At 48.3% G+C, this 26,366-nt stretch overlaps 1 protein-coding gene across 1 annotated transcript; it reads left to right on the top strand.

Annotated features, from left to right (window-relative positions):
* Positions 1-775: 775 nt before the first annotated feature.
* Positions 776-26,012, top strand: LBH (LBH regulator of WNT signaling pathway). Its single transcript, XM_079109985.1, has 3 exons — positions 776-1,017; positions 3,625-3,727; positions 23,409-26,012. The coding sequence occupies exons 1-3, from the start codon at positions 992-994 to the stop codon at positions 23,595-23,597; spliced, it is 318 nt and encodes a 105-aa protein (XP_078966111.1). The 5' UTR covers positions 776-991; the 3' UTR covers positions 23,598-26,012.
* The last annotated feature ends 354 nt before the right edge of the window (positions 26,013-26,366 follow it).

The raw sequence follows: 26,366 nt of genomic DNA, 5'->3' as shown, positions 1-26,366 counted from the left end.
GTGTGTGTGTGTGTGTGCGCGCGCGCGCGTCTCCAGTGGAAAAACCCTAGAATGACACCACATCCTTTCTCCCACAAACAAAATTCTCCACGGATCCAAAGGCAGCAGACCAGTTCCTCGCAAATCTAGAGCCCCCGCCGGCACTGGGTCCCCCAGCTCCGCGTCTCTTCTGTTTTCCCACCGCGTTTTTTCAGTGATGCTCTCCTTTCCACGCCGCTAGTCCGGGATGGAAAGGACGCAAATCCGGCACCGCGATCGCGGTGCAGCAGGAGACGATCCCAAAGGGAGGCCTAGTTTGGGAGAGGACCTCAGAAGAGGGGTCCCGGAGTGCGGGCAGGGGCCGCCGAGTGGGTGCCAGGGAGGGCACCGCGCCAAGCGGTCGGCCAGAGTGGAGGAATGGCGCCCTCCCTCGGCGCAACCCCGCGCCCTCCGCACGCTCAACCTTGCTGCCTTGGAGTTCCCGGGTGTGCGCAGGGAGGGGGCTGCGGATGCCTACGGGTTTGTGAGCAGGAAGCGGCGTTGACATTGAACTCCAGCCGGGTGCGTGCGTGAGTGCGTGTGTGTGAGTCGTGGGGAGGGGGCAGAGCTCCGAGCTGCAGCAAACCACGGCCCTCGGGGAACAGAGCCCAGCGCGCCCCCGAGTCGCCGCCCGCTAGAGCTGCGAGCGCTGAAGCCATTCATGATTTTGGTGACGTTATTCCAGGAGTGGGCGAGGGAGGGCGGGGCCTCTCGGGACCAAACCCCGCCCCCTCCCCTATAAATACAGCTTCCCCGGCTCTTTGTGGGTTGGAGCTCGGTGGAGAGCAGGGCGTTCGGTCTGCACCGCCGACGCCGCTGGTAGCCGGGCTGTCTGGGAAAGACGGACCGGCGAATGCCCGGTGCCGGCGCTCGGTCTCCCGCCGCTCGCGTTTGTGCCCCGTGTCATCCTCACTTGGGACGCAGTGACCATTTTTAAATCACAAAGGCGTGGGTCAGCCTTCCCTAGGACTTCATGTCTGTATATTTCCCCATTCACTGGTGAGTATCCTGCGCCTGCGGCGGGCGCCGGTCTCGCGACCGAGGCTCTGGGGCCCCGGCACCCGCTCGTGCGGGCTCCGGTGACACTAGCGCCTAGCGCTAACCCGCCGCCGCGAGCCCCTGAAGGAGTCAGCGTCAAGGTTGCAAAGGTGGGGGTGGGGGGAGGTGGTGCTGAGAGCATCCAGACAAAGGAAGTGAACTCGGAACCTTCAATAAGTGGCCGGAGGGTGTGTATATGGTGGTGGCGGGTGGGGGGAGCCTGGGGTTCCGGCGAAACCCGGGTGATGGAGCCCCCTATGCGGAGTGTGCAGGCGGCGCGCGCCCAGCCTGGCGCAGGGGGCTCTTCTGTCCCCGGGCCCCTCCCCTTGTTCTTTTTGTTTGCATGCAAGTCTCGGCGGCCAGGCCGGCTGCAGCGGGGCTGAGCTGGTGCAGCCGCGGCGTTTGCAGAGCTCCGGGGAGGGGAGACGCTCTCCCCACACGTAAGCCACAAGCAGCAGGGCACACGCTGTACCCTCCTCGACCCCTGCCCTCTGCGTTGTCCCTAAAACCCGACGCGCCTTCCAGTGAGCTGTCTCCCTCGCGGTGCAGAACTGGAAGGAGCCTGGGCTGGGCTGGGGGCGGCAGAGGTTGGCCTCTGGCGGGGCATAGGGGATAGGAAGGATGCAGAGAGAGGCCCCTGGTTGCTGGGACGTGCGCGCCGGCTGCTTCTTCCTTCCTGAGCTGAGCATAGTGGAGGAGTGGCCGGGTGGGGGTAGGGGCGAGTGCTGGTGGCCCCGGAACGCTCTTTCAGGGGCGGGCGTGCGGAGCCCGGCCTGGGTTAGGGACAGACCCCAGCCAGGGGAAAGCGGGCTCCAGCCTCGGCGCAGTCCTAGCCCAGGCGCAGCCGAGCCCAGGAACCGGAAAGTTCATGCTTCTCACTTCAACTTTTTGGGCCCGCGCCACAGCCCCGAGCGAAGACGGCACCCCGACACCAGGCGAAGATCCTGGCGATAGTCCTGTGGGTGCTTCTCTAGTCCACTTTTTGGGGGGATCAGCGGCAGCCTTTCCAGGATCCGGGAGGGACGTGCCTCTGGAGGTTCTAGCCTTTGAATCTAACCTTGCCCCCAAGCCCAGCGTCTTCCCTTAGTTTCCCCTCCCCCATCCCAGCCTGCCTGTGTTTAGAGAGGGGACTGAACTCTCAGAACAAAGCAAAAATCCTCCCACCCCAGAGGCTTGTATACCCCTCTTTTCTGGACATCCCACCCCTCCCTCCCGTAGTGGTGTGCAGAGTAGCCAGGTGCCTTATGGGTGAGACTTTGAAGGCTGGTGGAGGCTTTGTGACTCTGACTGGTCAAAATTTTGCAAGGTGGGTGTTAAGGCCCCTCAGGGATATTAGCTCCTGAAAAATTAAAGTTCAGCGTTATTTTATTGATTAGCCCTTCATAGTCTGTAACAGTTTTCCCCATACCTTAGCCCTTAACATAACCATGAGAAGTTCATTATTAGCATTATAGTAACAAACAGGGCACCTGTGGCTCAGAGGTTATAGACTTGTTCAGAATCACTCGCTCCTGAGCAGCAGAGCCTAGACCAGAACCTATTGCTTCAGTTTCCAAAACCAATGTCATTTCTACTGTAGTAACTAAAAAATGAAGAGGAGTCTGCTTAGAAATAATCTCAAAAGCATGCCTCCCTTGTATTTTTTTTTTTTTTTTTTTTTTTTTTTTTAACCATGTGCACAGACATAGTGGTGAAAAAACTAGGTATTTTGTAGCAGGTACCTGGATCTGGTATGTGCGTTTGGCATTATGCATACAGGACCCTGTGTGTGTCCATAGCTTGTGCAAGGATAATGGAACATTTGTATCCTGCTTAGAGAGTACAAAGCACTTTCACATGTCTGCCATTGGTGGGCCAGCTTGGCCCCTCTGGAAATTTCCTTTGCAATCAGAGTCCCAGTATCCTTAAGGCTTTTTAATCCAGGGGATGTTTTTCAAGCTGCGAGCTTGCAGCTGCTGCCGCTGGGGCTAGAGAAGGGGGTTGGATGGCAGATGTGAAGCTTGCAGAAAAGCTGACCCCTTGGGGTTTAAGTGGGACATTTTGCCAAAAGGAGCACTAGACAGAGACATTTAGGAGGCAGCAGGATTGGACTTTGTCTCCCTGAGGCTACCCTATTATTGTTATTATGTAATAATAACACACAGTTCCCCTTTGAAAATTCACACAAGGATTACTTTTGTTTTTAGGTGGAGGGGTGGAGGAAAGACCTGGCTGAGTTGGTTTTAATATGGACACATGGACTCAGCCAACTACTATTGTGGTTTATTCTAGTTCTGTCATTTAAAGAAAAATCCAGGGTTGCCCTGTGTCAGAGGGGACGATATAGCATCAGGAGAAGCAGAAGGAGGAAGTTCACATATGGGGCCTTGGTGGGCTGGTGGGCCAGGCGAGGGACCTGGCGCTGTGGGTTTGGAAAGTGCTTCCTCGAGATGTGAGCTTGTTTTGGTGCAAGTGTTGTTCTGAGCGCCTCTCATCCTGCCTCCAGAGAGGCCCCTCTTCTCAGGGCAGTGAAGGCTCAGGGAGGAAAATGCATGCATTTGTTGACTGTTGGTCTGGATTTCTTGGCAGCCCTGACTATCTGAGTTCAGCCGAGATGACTGAGGTGATGATGAACACCCCATCCATGGAGGAGATTGGCCTCAACCCCCGGAAAGATGGCCTTTCCTATCAGGTGAGTTAAATACTCTGATTGCTTAGAGTATGGTGGCTTTTGCTGGGTCTGGAAGTGTTACAGAACTGGGGCCTTCTGAGAAACTGAGACAGCACCAAGACCCCCTTTTCAAACTCTGACTCTTGCAATCAAGTCGGAAAGATTTTAGACATGTTGCTTAGAGTAACAGGAATGAGTTTACTGAAGGGGTAGGAAAGGGGAAAGGAACATTCTCAAGGGAGAGAGTGGGTTCTGTCAGAGAAGAGAAGGATAATGTGCCTCTCCTGCACTCCAGTTTTATTGGGGATTCCAGAGAAGTTTCCAGAGCATCCCACCCAGCCCACCTCTTGACTCTGATTGCAGGGTGACATCAGACTTTCAAGTCCCCACTGTCATGGCAGCTCTAAGTCACCTTGGCCCATGCTGACTGGTTCTAATTGGATTCTTAACCACGCATTCTTACATACTTTGTAGTTAGGAGAAACTACCCTTATATCCCAGAGTTTCAGGATCTGGCCACAGAAATCTCCTGAGTCCCTCTCGCCAACATTACCTGGGGCCTGCGTTTCTCCTGAAGTTAACAGGTAGTTTGCTGAGGAATGTGCCATAGCCTTTCCACTAAGGCTGGGCAGGGCTGCAGTAAATTGCTTCTTGGAAAAGAAAGCATGTGGGGGGTCAGTGCAGTGGGCCCATTTGATAAAATTATTCTCTTAACTTCTTGATCCCACCATCCTCACCTGTCCCCAACAGAAGCAGATTTGGTTTTGTGCCCCAAAGCCACCTATAAGAGCTGTGTGACCTTAGGACAGTCTCCTAATGCCAGGAAACCTTAATTCCTTCATCTGTAAAATGGGGTAACAATAGTCTTCACCTCATAGGATTATTGTGATAAAGTCAGCATGGTAAGAGGATGGGCTCAAGGCATTCATAGTGCCTGGAACACATAGGGTCCAGCAGACATTAGCCACTGTTTCCGATTAGCCATCCTGGCTCTGTGAACTTGCCCATTCAGCACGGGTGCAAGTTCAGACCAGAACTTCCTTTCCTGGCTAGGCCTTGGGCAGTAGAAATGTGCCTGGGAGGGAGGGTCTGGTGGGTGAAGAGCTCTGTCACACTTTGTGTGCGTCTTCAGACTGATGATTAACCAGCCCATTCAGAATGGAACTGGTTAGAGTTGAAGCTATCACAGGGATATTGGTGCTGGAAACTAGCTTAGAGATCATCCTGTCTGGTGGATCCAAAATGCACACAGGAACCAAAGTGACACCTTCACTCTCTTAGCCCCAGGACTCTTACCTGGGTGGTGACAGCACTTTTTACCTCTGGGGCAAATTGAGTCTGGATTGTCAAGGAGAGTTCCTAGGTTGCTAAATTTGGGGGAGGGAGGAGTTCTGTTTGTAAGGGAAGACTCTGAGGCCAGGGGAGTGTATAGAGGAGTGTCTGGTCCAGGGAAGACCAATGCGGGGTGAGGGGCCAAGCTGCAGGAATGAACTGCATACCCCCTGTGGCCAAGCCTTCTCCACACATTGCCTTGCTCTGCCGCAGCTCAGAGGAGGGAGTTCTCACCCTGCTTCACAGAGGAGGACACAGCTCCTGGCTGAGTTGGGGACATGGCTCTCTCCAACCCCAGAACTTTGCTCTTCTGATCCATGCCATGCCTCCACCTTGGGTTGGTTCTGGCTGGAATCTAGACTCACTCTGACTGGTCATCCTTAGAGCTATTCCAAGGGCATTTATTTTGTAAAGAAAGAAACAAATAGAAAGTCAGGGTGGGTGCAGACTGATGCGGGGAGAGTGATCAGAGAGCCAGGATGAAAGCTCAGGTAGGGAGCATAGTTCAGATTCCCTTGGGACGCTCAAGGAGGCCCCTTTGTTTTGTGTCAATAGAGTCAGGCCCCTCCTGCAGGCTTTTAATGAGAATTCCTTTAGTCGGGCTGAGAGGGCTCTTTCCTGGGCCGGTTTATACCCTCTTCCCCCAGAGTGGGTCTGAGGAAGGCAGTTGCTTGCCCCACAGTCTAGCAGGAGGTGGAGAAGTTTCCTGGCCCAACAGCTAGGGTGTTTTTGGATACCAGTTTCCAAGCCTCTGAGTCAGACTGAATCTTTTTGTGGTTTCAGGTGAGGTTTTCTTTTAGTTCAGGGTTTTAGATTTCCATCACAGAACCTTTCCAAACACAGCCATTGGTAATTCTTGCATGTGTTTTTTTTACGCTGTCCCTTAAAGAAGTCCCAGGATAAAGGGCCAGGGACTACAGGTCAGTTTCCTCAGCCCTTCAAGTCCGCCAAGCCCTTCTGCAGCATCTGAGGGTTGGTGCAGGTGATGATCAAGGAAGGCTTACCTGGGGCTGCAATGACTGAAGGGAAATAAAGTCACCTCTGCGCTCCTGAGATACCTCAATACTGTCTAAGAAAAAGAAACTCTAGTCTTTCCTTGTGGTACTGGACCAAGAGCCTGCTTCTCACAGCCTCTAGGAAATTTGTCCCTGTTCTTCGGGTAGGGTACTACTACCCAGTGCCAAAATATCTTACCTGGAACTTCAGAGCACTCTTGTCACAAGAGGATTTCAGAAAGGGCTCTTGGTTGCCCAATGAAGAGAATGGGGAGAGATGATCGTGTTTGACCAAGTACCATATATAGGGCAAGTCTGCTGTACTGGGTACTGTACACAGCGTCCAGGGCTTGTGTGGGAAACCAGCATGTACATAAGCATCTGGAACACAGGCAACCTGGTCATTCTAGATAAGGGCCGTATAGAGGCTTTGGTCAACCCAGGTATGGGCAGCAATGATCAAATCTGACTGATAGAATCTAAGAAGGTCTGGAAGAGGGGAGTCAGAGTAGGGCCAGGCTTTGAAAGAAAACGAGGGCTTTCAGGAGGCAACACCATCTCTCATGTAATGCCTTTGGCTCACCCCTGTATATGCCAAGTGTGGGACATGGTCATGAGCTTGTCTAACGATTCTCAAGTGACAGATTTCTCTGGGCCCACTCAAATTAGTGCTATCCAATTAAAAGCTTTCCCACCAGAGCTCTGGGGATTGGCTGGGCTGGCTCTTGGCTGGAGCCGGTCACTGTGCATGCTTGGGCTGGTTCAGAGCTGGGGAGTGGGAATCTCAGGACTCTGCTCTTGGCTTTCCTCCTGAAGATAATAATAGTATGTGGCTTTTATGGAGACCTGCTTTTCCAAGGAACTGAGAGTGGGAAAGAGACATCAGTCCCAACTTGGCAGATGAAATAGAATCTCAGGCTTGTGGTTTGACCTTGAAGCAAGGTCATCAGATATGAATGGCCCGTTGGACTCTGTCAGTCATTCCCCCACCTTTCAGGCCTATTGGGGATGAAGCTTTCCTGATTTCTCTGTGTGGGATGTGACCTTTCTTTCAGTGCTGGTGGCATTTTGTACTTTGCAGTGATGTTGTGCTGGGCTTTGAGGACATAGGTCCCGCCTCCTCCCCTTGCCTTGGTCCTTGATGGCAGTGGATGACTTACTATCACCTTTGTACCCTGCTCCCCGCCCCGGGTACCTACTGGCTCGGTGCCTTCACAGGGCAGTTGCTAAGTGGACGATGAGCAAGCCTCTTGCTTCAGAAACTGGCCACTTTCCCCTCTTTCCTAGCCTCCAGAGGACCTGCTCAGGTCCATGCCTGTACGGGGTCCACTTGAATACACTATTTATCCCCTAAAAGATTCAGGTTAACCCCATCTTTGTCTTTTGATGTGAGCTGGTGCCATTTGGATATCACATCAAGTGAAATTCATGTCTGCACATTTATTTGGCATGAATTATGACACCCCACAGGTTGGGTGAGTAAATAGTTACTAGAAAGTCTGAGTACATTTTGAGCAGGCTGTTGGTGACAGCTGACTCTCAGAGTTGAATGGGAGGTCTCCATGAGGACATTTATGACCCGAAGGCTGTAGCTCCCTGCCCACACTCTCTGTAGGCCCTGGGTCACCAACCTGTGGGACAGGAATGTCTCCTGTCCAGCAAAGCAAGTCAGAGGCTGCTTGGGGAAGCCTGCTCCTTCCATGGCCCCAGGACTCTAGGCTTGTGGTGCTTGGGGATCTCTGACTGGGTCTCCTACACCAGGCTTGAGTTGGCCTGGGCTCTGTACAGGGAAGCATCCTGGGGGAGTTTCTGGGCTCTTACGTTGCCGAAACTTAAGGGGCACTGGGATTCTGGTCTTGCTGTCCCCCGAGCTCAGTGCATGGAGGTCTCCACAGTCTTACTGCACATGTCAAGGTCAAGACATAACTGCGGCTTCTTGGTTTTCATTTAAAACTGTCTTTTCTAAAGCATCCTGAACAAAATCTGATATCAGTATCCTTTCTGGGCCTCTTTAAATCCCTTTCTAACCTGTGCACGCCCCTGACTGGCTGCCTTGGTATTCCACCTGCCTTTGCTCTTGGTCACGTACGCCTGCTAGTTGACATCCTCTGCCAGGCAGGCAGCAGACTCTCCTTCTTAGGGTGGTAAGGGATGCTGCCCTCAAACCAGAAGGAGCGATTTCTTCACAGAATGTGCTGCTCTTGTGCCCTGTGTGTTCCTTTTGATCTACTGAGCAGAGAGCTTCTCCATCGTCTCCTTCATCTCTCAGGGCAGGAGGGGGGTGATCCAGGGGAGGAGGGATAGAAGTGGCCTGAACTTTTTTTTTGCCTCTGCTTGTTATTTGCTTCTTGAAGTCTCAGAGCCTCAGTCTCACTCTCCAGGGGAGGACTCATGGAGCTGGGAATCGGCTCCACCAGGACAGGTTCTTGCGGCCCCTTCTGTCTCCGAGGCTCCGAGGCCCCTTCTGTCTCTGCTCACAGTTAGCTGCTCTCTCTGCCTCCTCACTCTTTATCGGGAGCAGTGACTCCTCTCTGCTGCGGGACAGCACTGAACGGGCAGCATTTCCAGACCTCCTCATGCACCCTACGTGAGCCCTCTTCATGAATGTGCTGAGCCTGGCTCACTGTGCCGCTCCCATCAGGGTGGGGTGGCTGTCTGGATGTGTGTATCTGCCTAAGGACTGGGCTTAGCTTCTCTGACTTCCGGTTGGGGCCTCAGGAAGGTTCCTGCTCAGCATCATACGGCTCTGCCCTCAAGTCCCTGCATGTGGGTTGCTCTGGGCATAACTTATCAGCTCCATTTGTGTCCTCCCCCCCAGATCCCTTGTCTCATTGGTTACCCCCACACGTTCCCCCAGAGCTCGGGAGGCCCTGCTGAGCGACTGCACACAAGTCCCATGGTCACCAGGAAACCATCTTTCACAACATCAGACTTTAAAAAGGCTCAGTAGTCCCTGGAGAGACATAAAGCTAAAATTCCAAAACACTTGGCAGGAGACAGCCAGCCACAGACACGACATGTTACTGGAATCGTAGCAAGTTTTCTTTCTCCATCCTGACTCCCTCCATCGCTCTCCTGGGTAAAAATCACAGCAATGTGATGTACGAGAGGCAGCTCAGGACCATGGGTTTCAAAGCACAAGGAGCTCATTTCTCTGAGAGGCACTGGGCTGCCTCTGCACACGCTGCGTCCTTCTGAGCCATTACCTGCCTTGTTCATATCAAGTCCACTTTGCTGAGGATCCAGCACTTTCCTCCTGCACTCAAAGCCTGGACACAGTTGTCCCATTCGCTGTCGTCGAAGGCCCCCAGATCAGGGCCACAGAGGGCTGAAGTTATTGCCATGGGAGAAGTCTCCCTCTCTCCTACCCCTATGGGCACAACAGTGGGTCTGTGCCCAGCCAGGGAGAGAACAAGTCTCCTTCACTGCCCAGCAGCCAGCTGCACACTAGATCCATACAGCCTCCTCTCAAAGGTCCTGTGTTGGCCCTGCCGCCTCCAGCTCACGGTGGTTGGGTGTTGATCACGTTGCAGAGCCCGGGGCCAAGTCTTAGACTGCTCTTTGTTCCTCGTACCGGCCATGAGCACTGAACGATGGATTGGGCCCTTCTCTCCCTTTCCTGTTCTGAGAACCATGCCTGTGCCTTGGCAATCCCGTGGTGTAGATTTTTATAGGGTCACCATCTTCTGAGTTGCCCCAGTCCCCCACGTTGGATAGAAAGGAGGGTTGTACCATGAGGAAAGGGATGAGTTTGGGTGGCGAATCTTGTGACTGAAGCCAAGAGCTATTCCTGGGTGTCTAGTGAATGTCCTAGAATGATCTTTCAGGCCTGAGTCCTGAAATAATCCTCAGAGAATATGAAGACAGGCCCTTCATTCACCCAGGGCCCAGACTCGCTGGGGCTCCCTTCTTTCCAGTCTAGTAGCCAGAGCGTCACCTCTCCCTGCCTCTCACCTCACCATCTGCCCTTCTCACTTTAGGAAGTGTTCTGTATCAGCAAATCAAATCTTGTGCCAACTGCCTCCCCTCGACTTGGCAGTGGTTCCTTATTGCACAGATCCATCTTGAAAACAATTTGCATCAAGTTTCTCCCAACCGTTGTCAAGCCAGCACTGGGAAGTATGGGAGCTCCCTTGGCCCTCTCCCCTCTGAGTTTAGTTACTTTGCTCTGTGGATAGGTCATCTTAAGTGAACTGTATAGAACAGGCCCCCAAACACTTAGCTCAGCATTGACTACTTATTTCTTGGCCAGAAATTTTACTAGAGCCAATAGGAAGAGCAGTTTTGGATCTCTCACATAAAGTAGAATGGATCCAAGCAAAGAGGGTATCACAACTTCATTCCAGAGATGGTTGGTCTCTGGGCCTGACTTTCTCCTGGCTTGACTTGGGGTAGTTTCTAGACAGAATTGTGAATATGCTTGGATTCATTTTTTGCCTTTACTTTGGAGCTTAAAGCAATGTCCAGCACGATCCCTGTGGACAGATCCCAGCACTACACACACACACACACACACACACACACTCTCTCTCTCTCTCTCTCTCTCTCTCTGCTGTAAGGCAGAATGTTAATATAGTACTGATTGTTAAAGATTAGAGTGCTGCAATTATAGGAAATGTTTTCCTTTTCTTTCCCTCTTTGTTATTAATTTCATATCATTCTGGATAAAGTGTATATTGTATTATTTTTATGCTTTCAGATTTTTAGGCCCATTATGAAATTTTAATTTTCTCCATTAAACTTTTTGTTTTCCAATTACCATGTGTAAATCACAGTTGTGAGCACTTAAGCATCTTTTGCCTTCCTTTTCTGATGCACTTAGAACTCTATGTAGCCAAAATCTTACATTGTTCAGTTCTGTAGTCTTAACATAACAGCATCTATCATCAGCATCATGTCATTATAACTTAACCTTCAAAATACTCCAAAGATGAACTGGGCATATAGCTCAATGGAGCACTTGTCTGATGTATGCAAGGCCCTGGGTTCAGTCCCCAGCACTGCAAAAACAAAACAAAACAAAAACTCCAAAGCTGTCATTTTTAATATATACATAAAGTTATAAGACTGTTTCATTATTTTCCATTGTTGAAATTTTTTAGGTCATATTATTTCCTCACAATTAATATGATAATTTACATATAACTTGATGAATCAACCTGTGCATAATTTATACTACTTCCTTAGAATAGTCTTAGTCCAAAGGTAAAAATGTGAGTTTGTGAATGCACATTACTATTAAAAGGTGATATTTAGCTGGGTGTGGTGGCACATGTCTATAGTCCTTGGGAGGCTGAGGCAGAAGGATTGGAATTTCAAGGCCAACCTCAGCAACTCAGCGAGACCCTGTCTCAGAATAAAAAATAAGAAGGGCTAAGGATGTGGCTCAGTGGTAAAGTGCCCCAGGTTTAATAAACCCTCGTACCAAAGGGAAAAAAGAAAAGAAAAGAAAAAGAAAAAGAAAAAAAACCCCATATTCCTGTCACTGAAACAGTCTGGCATGTTTGTTTTCAACTGTTTTCTGTGTGCTTATATTTTAAAAATAAAATTGAGATAATAGCATATATGCTACAGTGAGTCCTTTTGTCATTTAACATAATATTGTGACTATGTTCTTGTCATTTGGTTTTCTTTGTAAAGTAGTATTTTGTTATGTACCACTTCTTACTCTTGAATATTTAAGTTGTGGCATATTTTGTTCCTACAAAGAACGCTACTCCAAACATTATTTTACACAAATCTCTGCACAGGTCTGATTCATTTCCTTAGAATAAATTCCTGGAAGTAGAATTATTGATTTAAAGAGATTCAGCATCATTTAGGCTTTTGATTTTACATTTCTTTAAAAAACAGAAAACATAAATAAAAGAGTTTATTATGCTCCCAATGTTGAAAGTTCTAGCAAGTAGCATCACAGGGTATAACATCCAGTGAGATGGGCTGGGTTGTGAAGAAGCTTTGTGGGCAGAGTCAGAAAGGAGTTTGGGTATTTTAGTATGTTTAGGGGATGTCACACATCTTCCTGTGGTTTGTTAATTATTTCAAGCATGATGATGATAATTTGATTATTTTTAAGCACCATTTAACCTGCAAAATCATTATTCTTTTTTTGGGGGGGGGCGGTACCAGGGATTGAACCCAGGGCCCTTAACCACTGAGCCACATCCCCAGTCCTTTTTATATATTTTAAATTTTGAGACAGAGTTTCAATAAGTTGCTTAGGCTCTCGCTAACTTGCTGAGACTGGCTTTGAACTCGCCGTCCTCCTGCCTCAACCTCCCAAGTTGCCGGGATTACAGGCATGCAACACTGTGCCCAGCTGCTAGTGTTGGTAGTTTTGACACACAATATGTACATTGATGTACTCTGGATTCCAAATGTGTATGAGTCTCTATTTTTCTTTGCCATTGAAGTACCTTGTAACTGTGAAGAGACCAGTGAAATTGCTTTGGTCTGAAGATTCCCGAAAATTGGCCAGATGCATTTTGGCATCCTGGGGACTCCAGATCTGGTTCATGGAATGTTCGTTGTTGAAAAATAATGCTTCCCCGGAGTTAGGACTGGGCTGGGCTCTTAGAAGTAGAACTAAACATAAAGGATATCTTGTGCCCCATCCAAGGGCCTTCTACCTGATAAGCCTGTGAATCTGCAGGTGCTTTGAAGCATGTAAACAGCCCCAGCCAGTGTCCCAGTAGGGTCCACATGCTCCTGATGGTTTACAAAGTTAATTTAGGTTTTACACAGACAACTTTAAAAATGTTAGTAGCTTTAATGAGAACTACTTATGACCCACGATATTAGTTTTCCATTTACGCAGTGATAGAGTTCGATTTTTAAGCAAATATATTTTAAACAAGAAAAAACCTAACAGGCATGTAAATTGAACAGGATGGATGAAGGTGCTGCTTTTGTGCAAAATTCCCCAGCACAGTTCTTTTAGGGGACATCATGTTGTTATCATGAAGGAATTTGTTTTCTTTAAAAGTTCAATGTTTCCCCTTAGGAACATCCATAAAGACAGCTAATACTAAATTACGATTTCTTTCTTTGGTCATTTGCCCCTCAGATGTGGCAGTGGAAGTACCAGGATCCTTCTGGCTGTTCCTTGGCACTGTAGTTTTGGAGATTTTCATGCCAAATGACTTCTTAATAATGTGTCTGTGTATACACTCCTTCACATTTTAAGGAAGTGTTCAAACAGGAAGGCAGCTGCCCAGGGCTTCACAGACACTTTCCAGGGGACATGACAGCAGGAAGCATTTTCAGGAAATCCATGTCTACACCTTTAGCTTCCTTTGGTGGCTTTTCTCAAATTGCAGTTCCTGAAGACAGGTCTCATCAGGTTCCCTTTCCTACCTCTCTGTCGAGATTGTCCTTGCCACCCACCCTCTCGAATTCTTTCAAGTTGCCTTCCCCAGGATAGAAACTTTAGGGGCTTTGAACACATGGACCATTCAAAATGCACTGTCCAGGTAACCCTATCAGTCCCACCCCTCCTTCACAGTAAGAAAGCAATACAATAAAAACTTACCTTTATGACCTAACATGGTAGCACATGCCTGTAATCCCAGTGACTTGGGAGGCTGAGGTAGGAGGATATCAAGGCCAGCTTCAAAAACTTAGTAAGACCCTGTCTCAAAATAAAAAAATAAAAAGGGCTGGGGATATAGCTCAGTGGTAAAGCACCTCTGTTTTCAATCCCCAGTACCAAAACAATTAAAATTACTTTTGTGTTTAGTAATTGTGATACATTCATGAGTCAGTTAGATACTAATAGCTGCTATAAGCCAATCCAGATTATTTTTTAATGAACAAAAACTTAAGATCACAGAACATTTTTATCATGTCCATTTACATACATAAGTTTACTTTTTTATTGCTAAGAAGTATGAAAAGATAATGGCTAAACGCTTGCAAACATAAAAATACATGAAGAAAAATATCTGTGGAGAAGTGGAATGGAAATGTAGATTCAAGTAGAGAAAGGAATACTGTAAGATTTGACTTAAGAGCTTGGTCAGGAGTTTCCAGTAGGCGATGACTGATATCAAACTGCTGTAAAATTTATAACCCAGTGAGTACATTGACAAGAAAGAGTGGTATACGTGCTTTATTTTCAAGTGCTAACATTTATGTCAGGAGTTTTAGGACATATGAAAGGAGATACAATTGTTCAAAATTCTTTTTTTTTTTTAATGTCTTTATTTTTTTATTATTTTTATGTGGTGCTGAGGATCAAATCCAGTGCCTCACAGGTGCCAGGCAAGCGCTCTACCACTGAGCCACAACCCTGGCCCCAGTTGTTCAAAATCCTTTTAGTTAGTGGGTACGCAAACAAAACATTTGGATCCCTGGGTGTCTCTGTTCCCCTTGGAGTCAGGACTGCTGATTTTCCGGGTGGGAGGGCAGCCTGGAGACCGGACTGGTGGTGTTGACACAGAACATCCTCTACGGTAGGGTGGCATCGGGTCACCCAGGGGTTCTTTGGACACTGCCAGGAACACAGAGATCAGAATCCCTCAGCTCAGAGGGATTATGGACCAACAATCTGAGACTGGATTCTGATCTGGGCTTCACTGCTGTCTGTGCCTCTCAGGCCACTCACGTCACTTCTGTGGATCTTAATTTCCCCTCAAATCTTTATCGTTTGTGTTAGAAAGTTGAATAATGAGGTGAAATCCTCTATCCTGCTGTTAGAGGTTCACAGGGGATCAATGTGCACTCTCTCCCTTATATCAGCCTTTTAGATCCTTGAGGTCATAGTTAATGGCCCCTTCAAGTCTTTTCCAGTTTTAAAATACATGTCGTCTTTCCACGTCTTGGCTTGCACGGTTGTCTCCAGATGGCATTTTTTGTCCCTCGACACCACAGTTCTCAAATTTTTGGTCTCCATCCCTTTTATACTCTTAAAAATTATTTATGATCTCCTAAGGAGCTTTTGTTTATGATGGAGTATGTCTTGATATTTACTCTTTTATAAATCCAAACAGAATTTTTCAGTTTTTATATATTCACTTAGAATAACAATGAAACCATTATGTTAATATAAATAACAATTTTTCATAAAAATATATTTTTCCAAAAAGAAAAAGTTCAGTGAGAAGAGAAGCACTGTTTACATGTTTGAGAGTCTCTTTTGTGTTTGGTTCAATAGAAGATGGCTAGATTCCCATGAGTCAATCCATTGCAATACATGTTGGTTGAAGTAAATGAAAATCTGAATTATGCAGATATGTAGTTAGAAAATGAAGAAATATCTTCATAATCTTTTCAAAAAATTTTAAAATATTTTACCAAAACTTAAAACTGGTACTTTCTTAAACATCATGTGACATCAGAAATCTTATCAGTGAACTTTTTCTACTTACATTAAAATGCATTCATCTCTCTTGCATTTGAAGTGACTCTTTTACCCTCTACTCTTTGGGTTTTGTAGTGTAATGCATTGAGCATTTAGAAAATCTACATTTTCACTGAGTTATACAGAGCTTCCCAATATTGACACATTCATTACACAGTAGCAAATTATCAAATTTGTTAATATCTCTATCAATCTCATCAGAAAGCCTCCAAGTATTAGGAAGCTATTAAGCTCATGGGGACTGATACAAGTTTTCCAGAATTCTCATTTTCACTCAAAAGCTCTATTTTGATCATTGGTGACAAACACTAATAGTCATTTTCCTCGATGTGACAGGCTCACTTTGTTCATTTTTTAAAAACATATATCTATCTAGTACCCAAGTTGAAGTAATCATAGTTTGTTGGTCAGTGTGGCTAGTTCAGCTGGCAACTCAAGCAAGCTTTCTCTGGAGACGACATTGTACCTTGGTAAGAAACAGAAGTACTTTATTTTGACTTTCCATTTCATCTCTCAAAATATTAAAACAACATTTATTTAAGAGTGCATATTTAATAAAAATTTGTTTTTACTGCTTCATCATGAACATTAAGGTTTTGTTTTTGGTTTTGGTTGTTTTGTCTTTGTCTTCATTGTCAGTATGAGGTGATGAACACAATACAGTGACAACAAGTACAATTTGAAGCCACTGCATTAATCCTTGGGAAGGTGCCAGAGGTTTTGCTCACTATTACTTATTATACCATCAACGCAAGTGTCAACACAGTGAAAGGGGAATGTCATCTTGGTATTATTCTGAAAATATTTTAACTCCCTGTGCGCCCCTCCCTGAAAGGATCTTGGGAGCGTTGAGCTTTGAGAACCTCTTCTCTAGCCCAAATAGAATCAATCTGATGAGAGCATAGTAGGACCATCAGCTGAAGAGATGGGTGTCCCTCTAGGATGTGGCCCTGTTTGCTTCAGTTGTCAGTGTTGGTGCTGTGTTGTGGTTAACTAAATCTCCAGGCGTCTTTGAGAGGAACTACTATTAGGCAGTTTTTGTTTGAGGGGGAGAAACAGTTTTTAAACTGGACAAAAGATGTGTAATTGACTGATGACCTCACTTTGGGGACAAGGTGAATTGGCCTGGCTGTGTGCTGCAGAAATGACTGAAAGCTGAGCAAAGGTCATGGGACAGGGCTGCAAGGAAGTCCTCAGAGACTTGAAAGAGTCGTTTCTATTCTGGGGTGGGTTTGGAAGCCATGTGGTAGGGGTTAGGAAGGGAGCTCAAACAAGGATGGGAAGGCTGTGAGACCAGCTAAATAGTCAAGCTTCTTTGTTCCCAAAACAAAGAATAAGGTGCTAGTGGAAATGGCAGCTAGGTCAGTTTGAGCTGAGAGGAGGTGTGATCATGGGACATTTGAGTAACATTGATAGAAGACAGAGAGGGATCCAGAAGACTGGGGGTTCTGTTGACAGGAGGAGGATGATATGGTCAATGAGATGCAAGCATTTGAAATCATCTGTGCCACGTAACTGCAGGCTTTTCTCACTACCCCAAAGACCTTTGAGAAAATTTTCTAACATTCCAAAAGTTCATTAGTTCTCTGGGCCCAGGATTATCAGTAGCAATTAGTGTTAATTAATTGGAATTTGGAATTACTGACTTGCAGGATGGGTGTGTGTTTGAGAGATGTTTATGAAAGATGGTGTTTATCCCAAGGATTTCCTTTTCTTTTAAGTTTCAAGGCTAGAGGCTTAAGCATCTTTGATCCAAAGGAAGGAGGAGGTCTAGCCTTGTTATAGAGTCCAAATCTCAGCCCAAGTGCCCTATAGGATTAGAGGCACCAGGATATGGCAGGCTAGGGTGAGGTGGGTATTCCATGGCCCCAGTCCAGAGAAGAGTTAGAGCAAAATGAGAGTCTCAGAGATGGACAGTGAGCTGGGTGGCCTCTGAGTGGAGCTGGAGAAGGCTCTTCCTTCCCTGAACCCCCTCAGCCATCCCCCTGCTCCTGAGCCACCATTATTTCTGTTCCTACCTGCCACGTGCCACTTTGAAAAGTCAGTGAGATGAAAAACACAATACTAATAACATAATGCTAATAAGAGAGCAGGAGGTGAGCATGTCAAAGACAGTACTTCTTGCCTTCACATATTATTAGGGGGCAAAGTGCACCGTGTGTTATTCATTGGTCTTAGCTGCTGCTCATTCATTCCTTGGCAGAGCAGGATGCTGGGAGAGATCTGCCCATTGTTACAAACCAGCCCCTCCTAGGAAGGAATAAACACACAAGGCCAATCCATTGTTGTTCTCCAGGAAAAATAAGAAATCCAGACTTCGGGAAGCTAGGGGTCAGGAGGGACCTGACCTACCCGGGTGCAGGTCCCTGGAGTGGGCCAAGGGAGGTCTGTAGCGGGAAGGCCTCTGGCTACCAACCTTCCACTGAGAGGCCAGGGTCTGGACAAGGCAGTGGTTTCCATTCCAGCTGGCCCCATCCCTGTCCTAGGGAAACAGGGGTGGAAGGGAGGGAAGCAGTGAAGTCAGTCATTTCTCCAAAGATCCTGGCCTGGGCTGCGTAAGCACAAGCCCAGAGTGCTGCTGGTTTGCTCCTGTCCCAAGCTGCGACTGTCAGCTTTCCAGGCCCTCACGCTAAACAGTCCCTGGGGACCCCGGCTTTACCTAATGAGAGCCGGCATTAGGAATTTAGAGTTTACAGAGCATGTTCACACATACCTGTATTTGATTCTCTCCAAGGCCCTATAAGATCAGAAGTAGCATTAATTCAAATTTATAGAGGAAGTGAGGAGCGCAAGGGGACGCCCTACACCCAGCGCAGTGCCGCCGTGGAAGTGACTCCCTCACTTCACTCAGGAGGCAACTGAGGCTCAGAGAAGTCACCCTGACTTGACCAAGGTCACAGAGACGATAAGAAAGAGGGGCAAGGCAAAGACCAGAGCTTTCAGACTCCTGCTCTGCCTGTGGGAATGGTGATTTTCCAGAGTGGATTTGGGGCTGAGTCTTTGTTCCTCTCTGCAGCTAGAGAGGGTGGAGGTTTACTGTGTGGTTTTGTGCACAGTGCCTTGGGGAGCTGGCCCAGCTGTTTCTCTCAGGCCCTCTGCCCTCCCCCGACCCCCAGCAGCCCCCGGCCTTTCTTTCCTCTGTCCCTCCCTGCAAAGAGGAGCAGGGGCCCACGCTGCCAAGGGCTCAGCTTGCAGAGCTGGTAATTAGCCCTTTGTGTCCAGTTAAGCACCTTTCATCTCCTGCACCTGCTGGTGTCTGCTTTCCCTATTAGCATCTCTCCTCTCTTTGCAGAGTCCTCCGCCCTCTTTGTGGCCAGCTCGGGTTGTTTGTCAGAGATGAAGTCTGAGCGATGCACACTCAGGGGAGGGCGGCTCCATCCAGAACCGCTCACATTTTCCACACAAGATGCCAGACATCTCTCTCCTCTCCCCACCCCAGAGGCAGCCAGGTTTAGGTCACCTGGCTTAAAGGCAGACAGTTGATAGCTAGGGCTCCAAATTTGGGGCCTTTGGAGCCCTGGTATTGCCTTTCAATTCCCCTTTGTGCATGAAATGGGAGCTGGCTCACCAGCAATTTTTATGCCTAAGCAATCATCTTCAGGAGCTTGCCCCCAATCCCATGGTTGTCTGCTCTGGGGCCACCTGTCTTGGACAGCTAACCAAACTTTCTGAGTCTTCCAGGACAGTCCTGCTTTTGTAGTGCTCATGACCAATCCTGTGTCATGTGCAGTAGCTGCTAGTCCCAGGTATAGATTGAAATTTTTATCAAATATGTGTCTATATTATATTTATAAGCAACAGATAAATTTATTTATGTTCATAAATTTTAACATTTTAGCCACATTTCAAGTGCTCAGTAGTCACGTGATTGGTGGCTGTCGTATGGAATAGTGCAGGGATACTCTCGTTACTGAGAGCATCCTGTTGGACAGCAGACCTCTGCAGCCAGGAAGGCCAGGAATTGGCATCCAAACTCTGTCTCAAAGGCCATCTCTTCCTCCTAAATTCTCCTGCAGTTTCCTTGACCTTTCAAGCGAATCTGTTTGTGTTCCCAAAATTCAGGACCTATTGGGATCACAGGCCACCTGGCAAAGGATGCCTCTGCAGTGGGGTCCCCTGTAAAATTCAGAGTCATCAGAGTTGAATGCCTGTTTGTCCCCCACATGGAGGACACAGGCATGCAGGACTTGGATGTTCTTGGTGTGTGTAGTTAACAAAACTTTGTTCTATTTGAAAAAGAGAGAATCTGGTGCCCATTCTTTAGATCCAAGCCATTGGCCTGGGAAGCCCAATGCAATACAGAGGGAAGTGTTGGCAAGGGGAGGAAGGTATAGGGCTGGGAAAATCACAGCTGCAGATGCTTCTAACCCTGCCCTGCCCAGGGATGATGTGGGAAATGCTTCTTGGAGCCTCCTCACCTTTCTTTCTGACCCTTTTAGAGACGGGCCTTTGTTGCAGAGGGAAGGAAGGATTTTTTTTTTTTTTTTTTTTTTTTTTTCTGCATCCCAGAAAAAAGGGGCACTGTGAGCTAGGAGGTCTAACCAGAAGCTGTTTCTTTTTGGAACAGGGGCAGTTCTTCATTGCCTGCCAGTTCCTGCAGGCAAGCAGCATGCCGGGCTGGCCTGCCGCCTCAGCCCTACCTGTCATGTGCTTGGCAGGTCCAACTAGGAGTTCTTTTTTCCACTGCCTTCCCCACCCCATCAAATTGCAGTTGCAACCTCTCATTTTTCTGCTGCCTAGATGATTAAAAAGCATGACTTAGTGGAAAAATGTTGACCTCCTTGGGGTCAGCCTCTTAAGCAGCTGTCAGAGATAAGATTGTGCTGGAAAAAGACTCAGCAACCCTTTGCACGGCTTTCTGTCTGTTTGCAAGGAAACCATAACACTGTTTGGTCCTGAGTGCTTTCTGTTTATTTTTGGAGCGAGCTACAACTTTGAGGGGCACAAATTGGTATAATCTGATAATAAAATAAAATCTGATGGAAGGGTTACAGTAATTATTACAGTGATTCAAAAATATATTTAGCAAACTTTGCCCACCCCCCACCACCGAAATTTTTAATGGCTTCTGCTTGGAGCAATTCAGGGAGCCAAGGTCTTTGGCAACTAAGCAGTATCAGAAGTTCAATGCTCAGACTTCCCCCAAGGACTTAAAAGACTTAATTGTGGAGCTCTTGGTATGAAAAACATTGTTTGGAGTTATTTTAATTACTATGTTAGTATTACTGCCTCTTGCCTGGAGATTGGATACTTACTGTAGTCCTGTTGGAACTGGCCCAAAGAAGACATTACCATTTGGATTTTGCCAATGTCCTCAAAGCATTTTGGAGTCTGTATTTGCCCAAAACTTGAACCCACATAGTGAGACGAGAAGGTCACTTCACTTCTTAAAAGGAGACATTTGGGTCCCAGTACTGCCACCTTCTAGGGATGTGACCTTGTGCAAGTCACATACTCTGTGTTCTTGAGGTTCCTTGTCTATAAAATCGGGATTGTAACACTTCATATTTCATAGAATCATTGTGAAGATTGAGATTCTGCTCAGCACAAATCTCATCCATCATCATCAAGTTTATTTTAGCCTTCCTTCCCCATGTTTTAGGAAAACACCTAGTCCCAGCTTGTAGTGAAATCCCATGCTTTCCACATGGAAGAGTCCTCTGGCTCCTGCTGGCCTGGCCCAGCCCTGACACTTGTCCATTTTGTTCTTCCTTGACTTGGGTGATCATAATTAGAATAGAGTTTTCACATCTCCTAGTCATGTCACAGGAGGTTCAGCCCTGGGCTTGGGGTCAGAGGGTGGGGACAGGGCAGAGATACTATGCAGGGCCAGGTAGCCACCTCCTCTTGATATTTCACAGCTCTGTCTCGGCTTCTGGAAGATTAGGACAAGCGTCCGGACTGGGAAGCTCTTCTTTGGGGCCCTGCTGGCCAATCATCCTGGAGACCAGGCTGGGACATCCAGAAGCTGACTGAGCAGCAGAGACCCAGAGCCCTGCTCACCTTTCCCAGTCAGCTTTCCATCTGGGAAATGGGATGTTGACCTAGGGGCATTGTAGTTCATTTTCTAAAAGGTCCAAACACAGAAAAAAGCAGATCAAATCTGGAATCCTGGCTCTGCTCTGCAACCCTCAGAGTCCCAGGGTCTTGCTGCTCCAGGGGTGGCCATGAGTCCTCAGCAAGGTGGTGTCTGAAAGTACTTTGTGTGCCTTCTACTCATTTGGGTGCCCTGGCTCACGCCCAGAGCCCATGTTTGGAAGGTGCCTGTGTCCTCACCCCCATGTGGGGCTCAGCTCCCCAGGAGAAGGGACAAAGGGCCCAGATAGCCCACCTGATCCTGCCAGCTGCCATCCTCTCTGTGCAGTTCAAGGGTGGAGCTTTCAGGTTGGCCAGGCAGATGGAAAAGCCCAGAATGGGGGTCAGCTACCTTGGGCCTTCTTCAACCCACCCAGGCCCAGCCCCTCCTCTGGCTTGTTTTCTTTCTGGCTGCTATTACGATACTTTTTTATGAGCCTTGTTAAGTCTTTAATGATGCCTGGCCGTGCAGCTGGCTTAAGTCTTAATCCCCAGCAATAGGCCTTTATTGGATAAATGGTTAATAATCACTGGTCTGCAGGGATTGGAGAGGCTTCTTGAGGCCCATGATTCCCAGAAGCCCCACGTGGCCTGTGACATGGGCAGAGTGTGACTTGACTGGGAAAGCACTGCTTGGAGTCGGGGTGCAGTAAGACTGTACAACCTCAGAGCACCATGGGAGCTGGGAGGGCTTGAGTATTTCAACCTCAGGCCATCCAGCAGGACCGAGCAACCTGCGGGAATCTCTACAAACGTGTTCTCCACCCATTCTACTTGTTCTTTTACCATGAACAAGCTGGGCGACTTTGAGTGAATCTCCTGACCCCTCTGGCCCTGGGTTTCCTGAGCTATGAAATAGAGAGGTGAGAGGAGATGACCTGGAAAGTGCCAAGTGTCTGTGCTTCAGTGAGCCCCAGTTCCCCTGCCCACGACTCCTCTCTCCAGCTCTCAGGTGTGTCACCGAGGGCTGTGAACCACCCAGCAGCCCATTGGATTAAATACTTAAGCTGCTGGACAAAGAATTGGGTCAGCTGTAGTCACAGGGCAGTGTATGCAAAAGGAATCCACGGAGCCAGACGGGCCATTGATTTTATCAGCTGGTTTGGGGTTTCTGCAGTCCTGGGCAGGACACACAGTAGGCATGAACCAGTGGAGTCTTGCTGATGGAACTCTGGGAAGAGAAGTGGACTCTTCCAGGTGTAGAGCCGGTGGGAAGCCAGGAGTTGTTCCCAGGTGCAAAAGGCGGGGCCTTGGATTTTGTTTCCAACAGGCTTGTGACTGGGGCCCCTGCCTTCATCCGGATTTGGCTTTGACTTGACAGTAGCAATGGGATCAAGACCCATCTACTTGAGGGGCAGGGCAGGGCAGTTCTGCGGCTTGGGTGTCAAGCAGACCTGGATTTGAGCATCATTCCTTTCCAGGCTGTGTGGTCTTTGTCAACTTATTGCCCAAGTCTGGGATTCTTTAAGATAGCATGAGTCGCCCATTTTAACTGTGTTGGTTTGAAATGATACATGTGAAGAACTTAGTAGTCTGCTTCTCCTGGGTGTCTCTAACTATTCTGGCAGGAGCTTAATGTCTAGGTACTTGCATGCTTTGGACTGCAGGTATAAAATACTTGCTGCAAAGAAAGACATGGCTTCCTGAGGTGACATGATTTCTAATTCTTTTATCTGGAAATAAAGAATTCAGTCAGTGATTCAGGGCCACTGCCCCCAAACTTTCAGCTTCAGGACTACAACAAAGTCTGGCTGAGGGGTGGTTTCCCTCAAAACGTGTTCCCCTGGCTCCAGCCTTCCCTCCCAGGGTCCCAGAAGCGTAGCTCAGTCCCTGGCAGCGGGCCAGTGCTCAGCATGCCATGTGTGTGTGAAAGGAAGGAACTGAATTTCTCTTTTTCAAATATGTATGTGACCAGGTGCCTGCTCTGCTTTTATTTCAGATTTTCCCTGACCCGTCAGACTTCGACCGCTGCTGCAAACTGAAGGACCGCCTGCCCTCCATAGTGGTGGAACCCACCGAGGGGGAGGTGGAGAGCGGGGAGCTCCGGTGGCCCCCAGAGGAGTTCTTGGTTCAGGAGGATGAGCAAGACAACTGCGAAGAGACAGCAGAAGAAAACAAGGAGCAGTAGGGTCCCACTGGGTGCCCTGGGTCATGCCAGCCAGCATCTGTTCCTGAACTGTGTTTTTCCCATCCTGATGGAAGAAGAGAGTGAGCCACAATCGTTTTGAAAATGTCAAACGAGGCTTCCGTTTTGCACCTGCAAATCACCAAATTGGGTTTCTTTACTTTTCTTGTCCTTTTTTTTTTTTTTTTTTTTTTTTAATTTGTTGAGCAGTGGAGCCCTCTGACAACTTGCAAGGCCTTCTGAGAAAGGAAGCTGCAGAGAAGAGGGGGGGCAGGGTGTGGGGAAGGGGTGCTGCTTCTGAGATCAGTATCTGAACTCCAGCAGCCAAAGACGGTGGGGATCCAGGGGGGTGAGGGGGATGGGCAAGCCAGCAAGGAAACTTTGGGGTAAGAAAGCAAACACCAGACAAAACAGAGAACAATATAGGTTTTTTAAGAAAGCATTGAGCAGAGAACTGCACCCAGGAAGTTCTCGGCAGATTTGCCCTGGCTGCTGGGGCATTAGTAAAACCAAGTCTTCATCTCACTACGCTCCGTCTCATCCACTGCCAGCCTTCCCTTTTACTTCAGGAGTGCTGGTCTGTGACAGAGGAGAGGACAGAGAGCAGGAGAAAGGGGCTGCTTGCAGGGCCAGCTGGAAGGATGTGCAGGAAAGGAACCCTGTCCTTCCCTGAACTCTGACCCCAGCTGCAGCTTGCTGACAGAGCCCAGGAGACTGGAGGCTTGTGAGAGGCAGGGCTTTGGGGCTTTACTTCCCCGGTGGATCCTTCTTGCCTGCCAGCAGTTTGCAGAGTGACCAGAGCACTTCCTGCCCTTGCTGGAGACCCCAAAGCTGATTTCTGGGCAAGAAGGCCCCTCCTTCCACTGTCCCCTCCCAAGACTGGCTCTTAGAGTCCCATGGAGTAGGGGCACAGAGGCAGCAGAGCAGGTGGGCTCCCAGCTGGCCCTTCCTTCTGCTCCCACCATCCTCGAGGGCTGTGGATTGCAGCCTGCCCGCCTAGCAGCCGCTCCTTAGCCTGTCTTTCTAGTGGGAGCAGAAGAAGAGTGTGTTCCTTGGTGGAGGGAAAGCTTTCACGCAGGTCCCAGGGACTGACACAGCCTGGCTTACTACAGAGGTACCAAGGCTCCCAAGGAATGGCAGTGGGATCCAGGCTGAGGTCAGAGTTTTCCTGAGATCCTTGCTTCTCCCCATGTAGTTCCTGGAAGCAGTTGGGAGGAAGGCATGGGGTGGAGAACTGGTGTCCCTGTGGAAGATGGCTCTTCATCCCTGTCCTCCTCCCACCTGTTTCCGGCAAGGGCAGCGGTTGCAAGAAGAAATCGTCCTCCGGACTTAGAGCTTCTCATCGTAGCTCAAAACCTTCTGGAGCAGCAGGTGGCAGGACAGACTCTTCCACCATCTCGATTTCAGAGCAGGACTGTGCGGCCAAGAGGTGGACTTAGAACCTTTCTTGGGTTGTACTCGGCCTACCAAGGTATCCACAATGTCCCCTCAGGTCTCTGGTCAGTCCAGGTTGACCCCTGGTTTTGGACTTGTGTGTCTAGCTGTATTTAATACCTCAAGGTCAGTGTGGCTCTGAGGCACGTCGGGGCGGGAGGATGGGGGTGGGCTGCTGACTGCGCAGCCGGCAGGGTTCGGTTCTGGGAAGCCAGTGGTCTCCCCCACGCCCTGCCCCTCCCCCTTACCTCTGTCGTCTGCCTGTGATACACACACCGATGGCAATAACTTCTTCCAGCTCCGGCAGAAGCGGGAGAGGCCCGCAGCCTGTGCTTCGAGGGGCTTCTCTCTTCTGTTCTGGCTACAGAGACTTGTCCCCCTTACCCTCATCCCCTTGCAGCCTTTTCCTCTCTTACCTCCCTTTATGGATGAGAGTTTTGCCTTTTAAATTCCTGTGTATCCGTGTCTCCCTCTCTCTCATCCACCACCCTAGATCCTCTGTCCCGGTCTTGCTGTGTGATGGGAACGTGCTTGTAAACTGCGTATCAAATCGACTTTGTGTATATGTATGTTTATGGGGGTGGTTTATTCCTTTTACTGGTCACTAGACAGCTCTGTACGACCCTGTGTGGTCTGAGCAGGCCAGGGGCTGACAGCTAAAGTCAGACCCCTCAGCAGTTGAGCCTGCTGGGGGGACCCAGCTGCTCACGGACAAGTGGCTGAGCTCCTGTCTGGCCTCCTCTTTTTTTTCTTTTTTTTTCCCCCTTTTTCTTTTTTTAAGTAATATGTGTGTATTTCTAACTGACCGTATTGAAAAAAAAAAAAAAAAATCCTAGTAGTTCAGTAAAATGCCTGTTGTGAGATGAACCTCCTGTAACTTCTATCTGTTCTTTTTTGAGGCTCAGGGAGAAACTAGCATTTTTTTTTTCCAAACTACTTTTTGTCACTGTGACAGTTGTAAATAAAGTTTGAAAATGCTTTCCACTCTGGTCTGGTTCCCTTCTTTCTTCCTGCAATGGGATGAAGTCAGCTCAGGAGCAAGGTGAATGCTTGCAGGAGGCTGGGCTGGGGAAGTCCTAAGTGTGTATTGCGTGAACCCATCCGTGGCTTTTTATCCTTGGCTGAATTAAAGCAGCCTTTCTTTTCTTCTGAATCACTGGTTCTCAACTCTGGAGACACATTAGAATCACTAGGAGTATTTTAAAAACAAATGCTATGGCCTTACCACTCAGAGACTGGGATGTCAATGGTCTAGAGTGGGGTCAAAGCATTACTATTTTCTGGAATCAACTGGAGAGATTTTAACCTACAGTTATGGTTTGAACTACCCTTCTGAAG

This window comes from Sciurus vulgaris (genome assembly GCF_902686455.1).
Source record: "Sciurus vulgaris genome assembly, chromosome: 14".
Lineage (NCBI taxonomy): Eukaryota > Metazoa > Chordata > Mammalia > Rodentia > Sciuridae > Sciurus > Sciurus vulgaris.
The sequence above is the reverse complement of the archived record's forward strand: the minus strand, read 5'-3'. Positions and strand labels throughout refer to the sequence as shown.